Source organism: Dromiciops gliroides, chromosome 2 (genome assembly GCF_019393635.1).
Source record: "Dromiciops gliroides isolate mDroGli1 chromosome 2, mDroGli1.pri, whole genome shotgun sequence".
Taxonomy (NCBI): Eukaryota; Metazoa; Chordata; class Mammalia; order Microbiotheria; family Microbiotheriidae; genus Dromiciops; species Dromiciops gliroides.
This window is the reverse complement of record NC_057862.1, coordinates 146,417,688-146,432,279: the sequence shown is the minus strand read 5'-3', so window position 1 is coordinate 146,432,279 and position 14,592 is coordinate 146,417,688. Positions and strand designations below refer to the sequence as shown.

Below are 14,592 nucleotides of genomic sequence, written 5' to 3'. Positions count from 1 at the left end.
GTACATATGCATCCTTTTCCTCTTTCTTTGATCTCTTTAGGGTACAGACCTAGTAGTGATATGACTGAGTAAGAGCATATGCACAGTTTAATAGCTCTAGGGACACAGTTACAAATTGCTTTCTGGTATGGCTGGACTAGTATTGAAGGAGTATTTTTTTCTTTATTTAGTATTTTATTTTTCCCCAATTACATATAAAAACATTTTTAACATCCATTTTTTAAAACTATGAGTCCCAAATTCTCTCCCTTCCTCTCCCCCCCACTTTGAAAAGGCAAGTAATTTGAAAAAGGTTATACATGTGTACTCCTGCAAAACATTTCCATATTAGTCATGTTGTGAAAGAAAACTGACAAAAAAGCCTCAAGAAAAACAGAGAATAAAAAAAATTTTGCTTCAGACAGCCTCAGTTCTTTCTCTGGGGATGGATAGCATTTTTCATCATAAATTCTTCAGTGTAGTCTTGGATCATTGTATTGCTGAGAACGGCTAAGTCATTCACAGCTGATCATCTTACAATATTGTTATTACTTTGTACACAGTACATTTCACTTGGCATCAGCTCATGTAAGTCTTTCCAGGTTTTTCTGAGAACATCCTGCTTATCATTTCTTATAGCACAATAGTATTCCATCATAACCACAGACCACAATTCCTTCAGCTATTCCCGAACTGTTGGGCATCCCCTCAATTTCCAATTCTTTGCCACCAGAAAAGAGAGGCCATAATTATTTTTGTTACTATGGGTCCTTTTCCTCTTTTGCTTTTTATCTCTTTTTGGATACAGACCTAGTAGTGGTATTGCTAGGTCAAAGAGTATATACATGGATTGAAGGAGTATTTTTAATGTTAAAAGCAGCAATAGCATTTACAATAGATTATCATCACACAGTTTATGCTTCTTTACAAATTACCTTGTATATTACTTTCTGAAGTAAGAGTGAAACCATGTTACTTTTAAATGATTTCTTCTGAAGTAGGCTGGTCAAAATTTCAGGAATAATCTAGGTAAACCATACATATTTAAAATACAGTATATTTGTTGTATAAATCTATTGAGGTATACAGTCCATAATATGAGCTATTTGAAGGTAGAGGGTATATTTCTCATTTTTCTTTGTATCCCCAGAGCCTACCATACATAGCACCTCACCTGTCCCTAATAGATGTTTAGTAAATGTTATTTGAGTTGAAGCTATAAACCCCATTTTTAGCATTTCAAAAACACTGCCATAATGAAAAGGTGTTTTAATTTAAAGGTTGACTTCATTTTAATATTATATATTTCTTTTTTTAATGGTTTAATTTCACTTTTATTTGTATATTAATGTCCCATTTACTCCCGTGCCATAAGCTTTTGTTTCTTCAGTTTCTTTTGGGATATCTCTTTCTTTTGAGCAACCTCCTCTTCTGGTTTAGGAACAACTTGTTCCTTTTCAGTCAGTATCATCTCAATATGGCAAGGAGAACTCACGAATGGGTTGATTCGACCATGAGCCCTGTAAGTACGCCGTCGCATTTTGGGATATGCTCAATGACAAGAGAACCCACATACAAACCCTTCAGTTCAGTATTACTTTCTGCATTTTTAAGCATATGCAGCAAGAACTCAGCACTCTTTTTGGGCCAGCAACCCATTGCTTAGCTTGGGCATACCTACCAACTCCACCATTATATCGATGGAAGGGAACACATTGTTTCTTCAATGTGACATCTTTCAAATACTTGGTAGCTTTTTGGATATGCATGCCCTTGATAGCTTGGGCTGTTTCACGAATATTCTTGAAGTGGGTCTGGAGATTTGAACCCCTTTACTTGCATGATTTTGTGGTATTCTCTGGATCAAGAGAGTACCTCACCATTTTAAATGATTACCTAGGATGGCTCAAGGGAAGAGGAATTATTATTATGTATTTCAAGCTGAAGCTCCAAAATCTAGACTATCTTTCTTCTAACACATTAAAATCTCCCTTTAACAAAAAATGAATTAAAAAAGGAATTGAAATTAAGCAATTTGTCTAAAGCTGAAGAGTTGTGATAACAACTAGATATTCCTACCCCTCACATTACCAGCAAGCCATTTAAACTTTTATTTCTATTTATGGGATGTACCTTAAAACATTCCAGGTCTAGTTGGTACTAAATACAAAAAGTACCTTTGAACATATTTAAAATTGTATCATAATTCAAGGTTTGAAAGTGAGTCTTCCTGAACATAGGCCTGAGAGCCAGAGATAAGCCATGGCAACTAAAACTCAGCTTATGCTTCAGGCCAGCCTTTCTCCCAAGCTACCAGGAAAAGCAGTAGCCAAAAGGTAAGGTACCAAAGAGGGGCTGGATCAAGAAGTAACAAAGAACGATCTGGTGGGCAAGATTTATGTGGACAATATTTATCTCCATTAGATTCCAAGTTTCATAGAGCTACAAATCTTCCAGTGATATATTTCCTCACCAGTTAAAAGTCCACTAAAGAAACCCAGCAGAGGTGAGCCACAGGAAAGGGAGTGATGTTAGGGGAGAGACAGAGAAAGATAAGAGGTGACTTAGTAGCAGAAAGGTGTGACTAAAGGAGGCACAAAAAGAATGTGATAACTGTGAGCAGTTATAAGGCCAATGATATGTTAAAGTATGAGACAATCTCAGAACTTGTAACCATGTGATTATCACTAAAAGGTGGTAATAGCAAAGAGCATGGCCAAAAAAAAAGTGGTTTTAGTCCTAGTGTTATTTTTTTTTAAATTAGTTATTTGTTGTTTATTCAGAACTTGAGGAATTGGTTGCATCTTTGTATATAGATTTTTAAAGATAATATGGAAATTTACAACTCTATATATTTATATATGTATATATACATATACATACACACACATATATGTATATATACATACATACACACACACACACAAACACACACACACACACACAATCAGGTCCTCTGAAAAGGTGATACATGGGGCCATGCTGGAGAGCCCTAATGGAAGGGAGCACAAAAGTAATCAGTGCATCAACAAAGCATTACTACTGTATGGTGCTTTGTGTCCAGGAATGTTGTCTTCTGGACCTATGGGAACCTATAGCACCTACAAGGCAGGCATTTATATACCTGGGGGGTGGGGTGGGGGGCCAGTGCTAGCTCTGTTTAACAGCAACTGCTTCAAGACCGTATAAGTCATATCCAGCATCACTAGGCAAACAGGGTTTAACGAATAGCCACACTGTATTATTCCCCCATTTCTAAGTTTAGAAATAGCGTATTCATAGGTTTTATATTTTTGGTGTCATAATCAGAAGAAAGATTTGAATCCCTTAACTACAGTCATGTTCTCTAGACAGTAAAGTGGCAGCACATTAAAAGGCTTTAAAATTGCAGCTCTTCCTGGATTCCCCAAAGAGTATCTGTACTCTTCTTTAAATGGGCTCCTCTTCTAGATTCAGGGTTACCTTCACCACATCTGAAATGCCATTCTGCCCCAAGACACAGGGGACACTAAGGAAGACGTCTTCATTAATGCCATATAGGTCCTTAATCATGGTAGAAATTGGATGCACTCTCCTAAGATTCTTCATAATGCTTTCTGCCAGATCTGCCACAGACAAGCCAATGGCCCAGGAAGTGTAGCCATTCAGCTTTATCACTTCATCAGCACTTTCAATCACCTGTTTATGAATATCTTTCCAATTCTCTGAATCAGCATCAGTTCCCAAAGCAGGATAAAGATTCTTCAGAGACACACTGGCAACATTTACACCACTCCATACAGGAACACTTGAGTTTCCATGTTCCCCAAGAACCCATCCATGACAACCTGAAGAATGGACACCAACTCTCTTCCCAATTAGGTAACAGAAATGGGCAGAATCCAGATTGCAATCACTTCCAATGATACAGTTTTTAGGAAAGTCACAACTTCCAGGTCACATATGTCAAAATATCCACTGGATTGGAAGCAATAAGCAGCTTGAAATTAGGGCTGTATTTAACAATACTGGGAATGATGAATTTAAAGATATTCACATTACACTGGACCAAATTAAGATAACTTTCTCCCTCCTGTTGACATGCCCCAGCAGTAATGAAACCAGCTTTGAATTTTCAGTCACACTGTAGACTTTGCCACAAACAATCTTTGGTATTTTGAGGAAAAAGGCTGCCATGTTGGAGATCCATCATCTCTCCCTTTAGTTTGTCTTCTATGACATCAACTAGGCCAAGTTCATCAGCCAAATCCTTCATTAAGATAGTGATGGCACACGCCATGCCAACTGCACCAACCCCAACAACTGTTATCTTGTTTTGGGGAACCTGCTCTTCCTTTAGGACATTCAGAATCAGCTGATCCTTGACAGTAGTTGCCATTTTGGGGGAAGTCTAGGTAGCTGGTTAAGCTGTGAGGAGTTCTGAGTTAGATGTGAGACTGCTGCTCTCAGACTCGTGCAGTTCTAATGTTTTTTATCAAGAAAGCTCTTTCAACCATGACAACTATAATTTAGAATCTAACTTTAATACTATAATCTTTAAAAATGAGTAACTAATGTTTTATTTTCACCTGAATGGTTAGGAAATCTTAATATGTACTCACCATGGCTCCTCTGTAATATGCTGTTGTGATTGTTCGGAATCTTTCCTGGCCAGCTGTGTCCCTAAAATTCAAAAGAAAGAAAAGTCATCATTATTGAAGAAAAATTATAAACTATGGGTGACATTATTCAGGCTAATAAGTGCAGTATTTTCTTAAGAAAGAAGAAAATGAACCCCTGAAATTTGGAGGTGGTAATAGTTATAGAACCTGACAGGAGGTCACAAAGATATCTGTAAAAATCTTGGATCTCAGGGATATAATGCAATTCCAAACTTGTGGGAGGATATAATAGTTTCAAGTTTTCTGACTGCAAGAGGGACTATTAAAATAATTTTTTACAAAGACTTGGCAAAAGAAATTTCCTTTTAATAAAGATTTCTTCACAAAATAATCAAGGGAGCTGAAATAATGCAGAAACTACTCAGTAAAGCATGCTAAATTGGGTTCATTGAATACTTCTGTAAGCAATAGAGCCCATTATTAAACTGATATATCAGAGTCTAATATATATTGTTTGGAAATCCTAAAGGCTTTCAAACAAAAACTCTAAGCTACTTAAAATGGAGTTATCGGGGCAGCTAGATGGCGCAGTGGATAGAGCACCGGCCCTGGATTCAGGAGTACCTGGGTTCAAATCCGGCCTCAGACACTTAACACTTACTAGCTGTGTGACCTTGGGCAAGTCACTTAACCCCAATTGCCTCAAAAAAAAAAAAGAAAAAAAATGGAGTTATCAATTTTTTTTAGGTAGGTGGTACACTACCATAAGCACTAGGCTCTGTGTAATGAACAAGTTCCAAATTTGCTATATTTATCAGGAAACATCTAGTGAGAAGTCAGATTTTCTTGACATTTGGGAAAATCAGTGTCCCAAAATTTGCTACTTGTATCTAGAAATTACTAACTCCCTGGACTCAGAGGAACTAAGTAGCATTAAAAGGCACTTGCAGATTGCAAGATGCACACAAAAAAACCAAAATCAAACAAACAAAAACCAGTAGTGCAGACCTAAGGTCTATACATCTTGAGGGAAATTGGTTATATCTATTAGAAAATTGAAACATCTCTTTGATATATGGTTAAAAAACCAGATATGAGGGGAAGAACATAGGAATGAAAATCAATGGGAGGAAGAAAGAACAAATATTTTGGAACAGCCTCATCAGATTTATTGGTCAAGAGAAGTGAGAGGCTGGAGGTTTAAATGTAGAATTGGTTGCTAGTGGAGGTGATAAAGCACAAAATCATGCTCATTCTAAGGATATCAGTAGAAAGCAACCTTGGAAATATAATTCAACTACCTCTTTAACCTGTAATTGTCTGCTTATAAACAAATTCTTAAAGATTACTGCGTCCATGTTTCCTTGTTCCCATACCCAGAATTATAAGGACATGGGATTGGGAATTCTTTCTCTTCCAAAACACACAGGATAGTATATAAAGGAAAGAGATTTCATTATGTTAAAATCAAGAATTAAATGTTTCAAGGTTCAAAGAATGACTAGTGATGCACTTAGAACTTTTGTGCCAGGCAGAGTATGTATGCACCAGTAACACTGGTTACTAAATTATTAAAGGAAAAACCTATGTTGTCAATGCTGTGGTTCCAATGAAGACAGCATGGTCTGATGGAAAAAGCCTTGGCCTGGGAGTTGGGAAACCTGACTCTGTGACTAGCTGGCTATGTGACCTTGAGCAACATATCCTTTCTGGAATCAGTTTTCTTTATGTGCAAATTAAACTAGCTATCTCCAAGGTCTCTTTCAGCTGTGATATTTATGATTCTATGAAGACAGGAACAATTGGCTTTTGCCCTGAAGAGAAAACCATTTAATTTGTCAATTTATAAGAACCATCTTAGTTAATTATTTGGATGGATGCATGGCTGTCAGTGCAACAGTGCAGACTGCAACCCATCCATGCTTTCTCATCCTTCAAGATTCTTATCCACATTTCCCCCCAAATTTTCCACATAAGGTCCATTTAAAATATTAGGATTCTTCCTCTAGATTTGTTTATATTGCATGGGTACCAAGATAGCACTCAGACTATCCACCTGTTGGCTCTCTTTTTTGTTACGTTACTGGTCCACTTCCCTTTCTGACTGTAGATAATTTTATGAGTATGTTTTACTCACTCTACTTTTGTAAAAAATTTTTCGTTGCTGACCCTACACAAACTCACCATACAGCTTTCCACTGCCCTCTGGATGTGAAACAAGTTCTTTGAAGAAAGTATTATTCCATGTTTCAAAGTCATATAGAATCACTGTGTCACCAATAGAATACTGGTGTTCCAAGGGGAAGCTTTGAGGCATTAAAAGCAGACTGCAACAATCCAAGATTATCCTCCTTTCCCTATTCAATTCTGGGCCCTTAGTTAACTAAGTGTTGATAAATTCCTCAGGAATACACAGTTATTGTTCAGTTGTTCAGTTATGTCAAACTCTTCATGACCCCATGGATCATATCATGCCAATACTGTCCATGGGGTTTTCTTGGCAAAGATACTGGAGTGGTTTGCTATTTTCTTCTCCAGTGGATTAAGGTAGACAGAGGTTAAGTGATTTGCCGAGGGTCACACAGCTAGTAAGTGTGTGAGACTGGATTTAAATTCAGGTCTTCCTGATTTTAGGCCCAGTACTCTTATCCAGTTAGCCACCTAACTAATAGCTAAACACAAAAGTAAAAGGTAAGTGATCACGATAGAGAAACATTTAGCTATAAACCTATAGATATACCTCATTCCTTTTCACTTACAGTGGGAATAGAGATGGGAAATGGTACTAGACTTTTCCACATCTCCCATTCCAATGTTCACCTCTATTCAGGTTCAAAAGTGAAAAGAGTTATTTCCATCATAAAATTATCTAGTCTCACTGCTGTAGCTACTTAGCACTTGCTGTGTGAGTAGGATGTGTAGGTATCTAGAAAGATTAAAAAAAGAAAACAAAATCTTTTTCCACATTTGAAGGCCTTTGTTTTAACTGAACTCAGAATACAGTATCCAGTACTTTCTTAGTTTTCTCTAATACTATCAGATAAAATTAAGATGCTTTTGTCATTATGGGATATTGTTCATATTCCTGATTAAGCTAATGGGGGTGTACTTGTGCATGACTTACCATATTTGCAGTTTGATTTTCTTTCCATCCAGCTCTATTGTTCTTATTTTAAAGTCAATTCCTGTTAAAAAAAAAATATATATATATATATATTTATGGTTAAGTTTCCAAGAAAAAAACAAAGATTTCCATTGAATTTAGTATTCTCCAACGCACCAGAAAATGTGCACACCAAGAGGGTGTGAATTGTATGTTTTCTTTGAATAATATAACTCATGCTGAAGAATGGAATGTCAACCACTTTGCAGAGAATTCAACACACATGAAATATGGTATATTGCAAACTTTAATATCTCTAGATAAATGCAATACACAGATAAAGATCCCTGTTCCTGAAACAGATGCCAATGTTGGCTTAAATTCTGATTTTTTTTTTCCTGGTAAAAGAAGTAGAACTCTCCAAGACTTTACCTTTCTCTTTTCTGATCTGACCACTTTAGCTCTATAACTAAAGCATAAGTTCCCTCAAGGAAAGAGCCAAGTCTGTTTAATCTTTTTGTTTCTTTCATCCCCTAACACTAATGTACTGTACATAATTTTTTAAAAATGAATTTTTGGGCAGCTAGGTGGTGCAGTGGATAGAGCACCGGCCCTGGAATCAGGAGGACCTGAGTTCAAATCCAGCCTCAGACACTTAACACTTACTAGCTGTGTGACCCTGGGCAAGTCACTTAACCCCAATTGCCTCACTAAAAAAAACAAAAACAAAAAAAAAATGAATTTTGAATAAATGAATAGCTAAGTTCAAAAAGCTATTAAAAAAACAAAGTCCTTTCTTTTACTATAGAGTTAGGATATATTGTATTGATATTTCTATGTACCACTGCAATAGTCTTCATGATAGAATCTAACTACCTAGCCTTAGTTACTTGTATTACGCCCAAAGACAATCAGCAGATCTGACAGTATGGGAAAGCTATTTAGGACACAGGCATTTTAGCCTCCCTTTTTTGACCTCTAATGCTATGAACACTTAAAAAGTTCATTCCAATAGACAGCTGGAGATGAAATACTGAAGGTCAGGAGAGAGGTTATGGCTGGATAAACAAATCTGAGAAACATCTACATAGAGATAATTGAATTCAAGGTAGCTGAAGAGATGACTAAAGTAAATCCCATAGGTAGTTAACATGGCCAAGTACAGAGCACTGGGGGACCTCTATGGTTTGTGGGTGTGACCTGGATGAAGATGCAGCAAAGGAGACTAAGAAGGGTCAGATAGACAGTAGAACCAGGAAAGAGCAATATCAAAAAACCAAACCTAGATAGAAGTTTAAAAAAGAAGAAGAAAAGAAGAAGAGGGTGATCAATAATATCAAAGGTTGGAGAGAGATCAAGAACAAGGATTGGGGAAAAAAATTAGATATGGTAATTAAGACATCATATGTAGATTTCTGAATCATTGGCATAGTACTGTCAATTGAATGCAAGTTAGTTGATAAGATTTCAAGCAAGAAAAGAGAATGAAGATAGGACTAGGGGTCACCCATGCATAGGCGGTAAGATAGAATATGCCAGCAAAGTGAACTAGTCTGGTGGCAGAGCAAGGACTAAATCCTAGGATAAGGAAGGCTCACTGCTTCCCTTGTGTGATGTTGGGCAAGTCACTGAGCTTCTCTGAGCTTCAGTTTTCTCATCTATAAAGTGAAGGCAATGGACTAGATCAGTGGTGTCAAACTCAAATAGAAATGGATCCCAGTGGCTGTATATGGACTTAAAAGGCCACAAATTAACATTATCTCTATTGCACTGTATTTTTATTCATTTTATTAAACATTTTCCAATTACATTTTTTGGGGGGTAAGGCAATTGGGGTCAAATGACTTGCCCAGAGTCACACAGCTAGTAAGTGTCAAGTGTCTGAGGCTAGATTTGAACTCAGGTCCTCCTGAATCCAGGGCCAGTGCTCTATCCACCGCGCCACCTAGCTGCCCTCCAATTACATTTTAATCTGGTTCTGGCCACATTGGGGAGTTTTGGGGTCTGTTTGACCTCAGGACTGTATCATCTCTAAGGTTCTTTCAAGCTCTAAATATATGAGTGAATGCACTAAACATTTTTTTATAAACCAAAAAATACTGCAAAATTACTTTTGATATATTATTGATGATTATGATCCATGGGAAGATAAGTAAAAATAGTTTTGTCTGTTTAGATTTCAGAGTCCCCAAGAAACAGAGAAAATAGTTTACCAGTCATTAATAAAATATACTTTGCAAAAACAAAACAAATATATATACATACACTTTGAAGGGCTAAAATGTTACACTTCCTTACTAAAGATTTTATTAAAGTTGGCAAAAATTCATAGCAGCCTTTGTTAATCTTTAGGTTATAGATCTCGAGTTTTAATAATTTTGCCAACACATACATTTTGTTTTATATTTATAAACAGAATTTAAAAATATTTTTAAATACCTGAAATACTTTATATGTAGCAAATGTGAAGTGAAATTTATGAGATAAGTTATGGACTAAATTTTAAATCTGTCCCTTAAGAAATAGGATTTTAATAATCTTTTGCATAGAAAAAATAGATTTCAAAATTTTATTTGCACTAAATAATTATTAATGGAACCATTCATTGTGACAAACACAATTTACTATAAACTGACTGATCTTCTCCTTGTCTCCATTCCCAAGCCAATGAATTGCCTGGAACTGACCAAACTTTGTCAATTCCAGACTTTGTTTTATGGATCTTGAAAACTATCCCCTCCTAGGGTTTCTCTGGCTTACTTCCTGGACTTTAGCTTACTATACAAAAGGTTCTCTTGCATTATAAAGATTCTATCTGTGAGAAACTTAACTTTTTCCAGAGACAATCTCTTCCCCCTTGCTTGTTACCCCATATAAACCCTTCCCCTAGTTACCCCATCTTTAGGCATTCTTAGCATCTGCTAAGAAATGCCTAGAACTGCAACTCCTCTGCTCTGATTAAAGACCTTAATTTTGTTATATTGATTGTTTTATTAATTTTCGAGTTGACATGTAATATTTAGAATAGCTTGTTTTCACAATGTACCTATTTATCTTGTTTGTTACATCACTCAACATTTTTCTGAGGAAAATCACTTGGGACTCCCAGATTTCTATTAGAAATCCCCAAAAAGAAAACTTGGCTGAATTTTTAGTATTAACTTGGAATAAACATGAACAGACTAATCATTTCCAATTGAGTTTAATCTGACCACAATAGAGAAAAAGGTTGTTTATAAATAAATTAACTTAAGTATCCAGCAAACAGTTTCTACTTGAAAGGAAACAATGAATACCAAACACATAATCAGAAAACTAAAGAAAATAAAATGAACTAGAATTAATTCCTCTGTCCATTTATTTTGTGAATAGGAAATGGCAAACTGAACTATGTTTAAAACATAAATTGATAGTGACATGTATTACCACTTCCTGTGGAACAGGTTCTATCTGTTCATTTCAATAGTGGTTTTCTATTTAGTACTAAATTAAATGCAATACTAGCTATCGAGGATGGATCAGCTATAACAGCAAATTCAAAGCATGATAGCGAGATGCAAAAATTAATATATGAATTATACATATGAAAGGATTTCTTTATTTTTGTTCTGAGCTGGGACTGACCAAACTTTGTCAATTCCAGACAATATGAAAACTAAATGCTAAAACATTAAAATTAGTAATATATCTAGGTAACTCAAGGCAGATTACAGATTAAAAGGTAAATTATCTACTCAACTCTCAAAATTTCTAATAGGAGATAAATCACACGACAATAATAAAAATATAATTACATACCCAGTTGCAAACAAAGGATCTCTAAAACACTAAAAGCATCAAAATGTGAATAGCAAAATAAAATGCAATCATATTGTTGTGAAAAAATTCTAATAAGAATGCTGAAACATCTAGAAAAGGTTGTTTTTTTTAACTTGCACATCCAGTCAGCAAAATTTATTTGGTATTTCTATTATCATATGAGGATGACAAATTTGATGCATGACAAGTCTCTCACAAATTTTACACATTCAAAATTAAATATGTAACTAACACATACTCAATCTGAAAGTAGTATTATGCATGCCAATGTCAAAATATTAGCTTTTGAGCTGATCGTTAAACAAATATTTAACTTTTGTAAAATATCTTGAAAAGCATTTATATTTTGTCAAATACACAAATTCTGATATAAAATTCCTTGCAGAATAAAGGCTTTAAATATTCCTAAGACTTCAGTTTCTTTCCCTATCATAAATTCATGATAACCTGCAATAAAAACTCCAAAAACAATACTACTTAAGTTTGTTATTTGTTTTCTTAATTTATTGTTTCTTAGACAATGTACCTTAAAAACTAGAAAACCACTTGAGTCTATTAATCTTCTAAACAGGGGATTTCCTTGTTTATACTTTCTGCATAAGGACCACATATGACTTTCATCTAAGCTGGGTCCCTTCAAAACTAAAAGATGAAGTAAAATCACTGTCTTTATGATCCTCTGCTTTAAGTAAGCCCAACTGGTAAGTCAACAAAATCATCACTGGAAAAAATAACACGTCAATGACATTTCCTCCAATATATACTGAAACTAATTCTTTGGACCAAAGCATTGAATATGTATCACACTTTCCATTAATTCTGAAATGAGTAAAAACGTGTAAAAATATTCCACATAAAGAATAACAAAGCCAAACAGAACTACTGAATTAGATTTTACCAAAAAGAAAACTTAAAAGAATAGAAGCTAGGATGCATACTGGATCTGAAACAATTATTACCTGCCTCATTGTTTTCCAGGAAGAGTTTCAAAGTCACCCTACCCATGTAAATATTATTTTTATACCCTTCCCAAAGATATAAAATCAAACAATCTGCTTTGCCTAGTCAGTATGATTCAGCTATTGAGAAAGAGAACATTCTTTTAAAAATGCATAAACTAATGCCTGTAGTGGAAAAAACTGAAGTCATTCTACTACTCAATCCAAAACGAAAGCAGTGCCAGATGTGCAACTCACAATGTTAAGGATCCTGTTAGCCTATTGATGCAAACCAGTATCGCTGTCACTAAACTTCTTGTAAAATTAAGCGGCACTTACAATCTACCATGGCTAGTGTAACAGATGGGTAATTATAACAAGCTATTGCTGACTAACAAGGTTAAAACAAACAGATGGAACATAAGCAAGTGAAAGGACGAGAGAAAAATCAACATAAGTGGCATAAAAGAAAGATATTTTCCAATTAGGCAATAAAAACAACTCATCTTTCTGTCTTTCCTTCCCTTCCTCTTTCCTTCTGCTTTCCTTCCTTTCTTCTACTACCACCATTAATGATATCAACATTTGTATAGTGCTAATTTAATGTTGGTAAAGCACTTTGCATGTATTAGCTCATTTTTATATTCAAATTTCTTCTACTCTAAAACCTCTAATTCTGATATAAGTAAAATATGCTATAAAACAAGATCTCAAATTGTATTTTATATATATATATATATATATATATATATACATATATATATATATATATATATACATATATATATATATATATATATATATACATATATATATATATATCCTAAAATACATACATAGTCTAATAAAACAAGCCAATTAAATATATTGAGAGAGAGAGAGAAATCTGTCTCAAAAGCACCATTTCCTCATCTGGAGTGATAAAAAGTTCTTCACCACAACAGGGTCACAGGAATTGTACCACTTTGTCTGGCTCTGTGAAACAGACAGGTGATATTATGTATCTAGAGAGATGCAAAGGACAAGTCTTTTGCTTCAGCCTGAAACATCAGTCATTAGCTATCACTGATGGATTATATCACTTTAGTCTGGACCAAATGGTAAAAAGCTTCATCAGTTATTTCCCCCCATATCCCATAGCTAATTTAAAACCATGTATTCCCAAGAACACAAGTAATAACTATATAAAATATAAAAATGAATGCAGTGTCAAAATATTCTTTAGGGGCCTTTATGTTCTTTACTGACATCCATACAACACCAGGCCAAACTACATTCTCAAGAGCCTATTTAAATAAAGGCATTCTATACAATCATCCAATATCACACTGACAAAAACTTTTTGTCTAGTTTCGAAACCTCTGTCTAACAGAGCCAATGTATCTGGATACCTAGAAATGAACTTGGAATGTACTTTCCATTATAGAAATAATGTTACACTCAGTGATTAAGTGTATTATTTGTATTATTATTACTATTATTATATATTTAAAGCATATTAATCAGGCTTTTGTGGACTGGCCTAATACCCTGTTGTGTTACACATTATACCTATTAGAAAACGTGTTTTGAGTGCCAAACCACTGATTTACAAAAGAACTTGAGGAAACAACATAACTTCACCCTCAGTTGGGGAGTTGATTATCCACTAAATTGATCATCTATAACACTTTGCTCTTCTGAGTCCATTTGTCTTACTTTACTGTTTCATTTTGTTTGCTAATATCAGCAAAAGGGCCTCTGGGTTTACAAAGGTAATTAAAATTCAGTTAATGATGTGCTATTTATTCATAGCTCAAGTCAAGTTAGCAAGCATTTATTAAGCCCCTACCATGTGCTAGGCAGTGAACAGAGTGTTGGACTTGGAGTCAGGAAGACTTATCTTCATGAGTTCAAATCTGGCCTCAGATACTTCCTGGCTGTGTGACCCTGAGCAAGTCACTTAACCCTGTTTGCCTAAGTTTCTTATTTATAAAATGAGCAATGTAGAGAAGGAATTGGCAAACCACTCTGGTCCCTTTGCCAAGAAAACTTTAAAAAAGCAGTCACAAGGAGTTGGAAATAATTGAACAACACTCCCCCTCCCCCTCCCTGGCCAATAAAACCCAAAGCACTGTGTTAAAGCATCAGGGATACAAAGGCAAAAACATAG

The 14,592-nt window shown here is 35.1% G+C and overlaps 1 protein-coding gene across 1 annotated transcript in view; it reads right to left on the bottom strand.

Moving 5' to 3' along the window:
• Window positions 1-14,592, bottom strand: part of RAB8B (RAB8B, member RAS oncogene family) — a 95,027-nt gene that overhangs the window by 24,798 nt on the left and 55,637 nt on the right. Inside the window, exons 2-3 of the mRNA XM_043985907.1 lie at window positions 7,705-7,765; window positions 4,581-4,641 (exon numbers count right to left, since the gene is read on the bottom strand). Of these exons, the coding sequence (XP_043841842.1) occupies window positions 4,581-4,641; window positions 7,705-7,765 (122 nt within the window). The remainder of the gene's footprint in view (window positions 1-4,580; window positions 4,642-7,704; window positions 7,766-14,592) is intronic.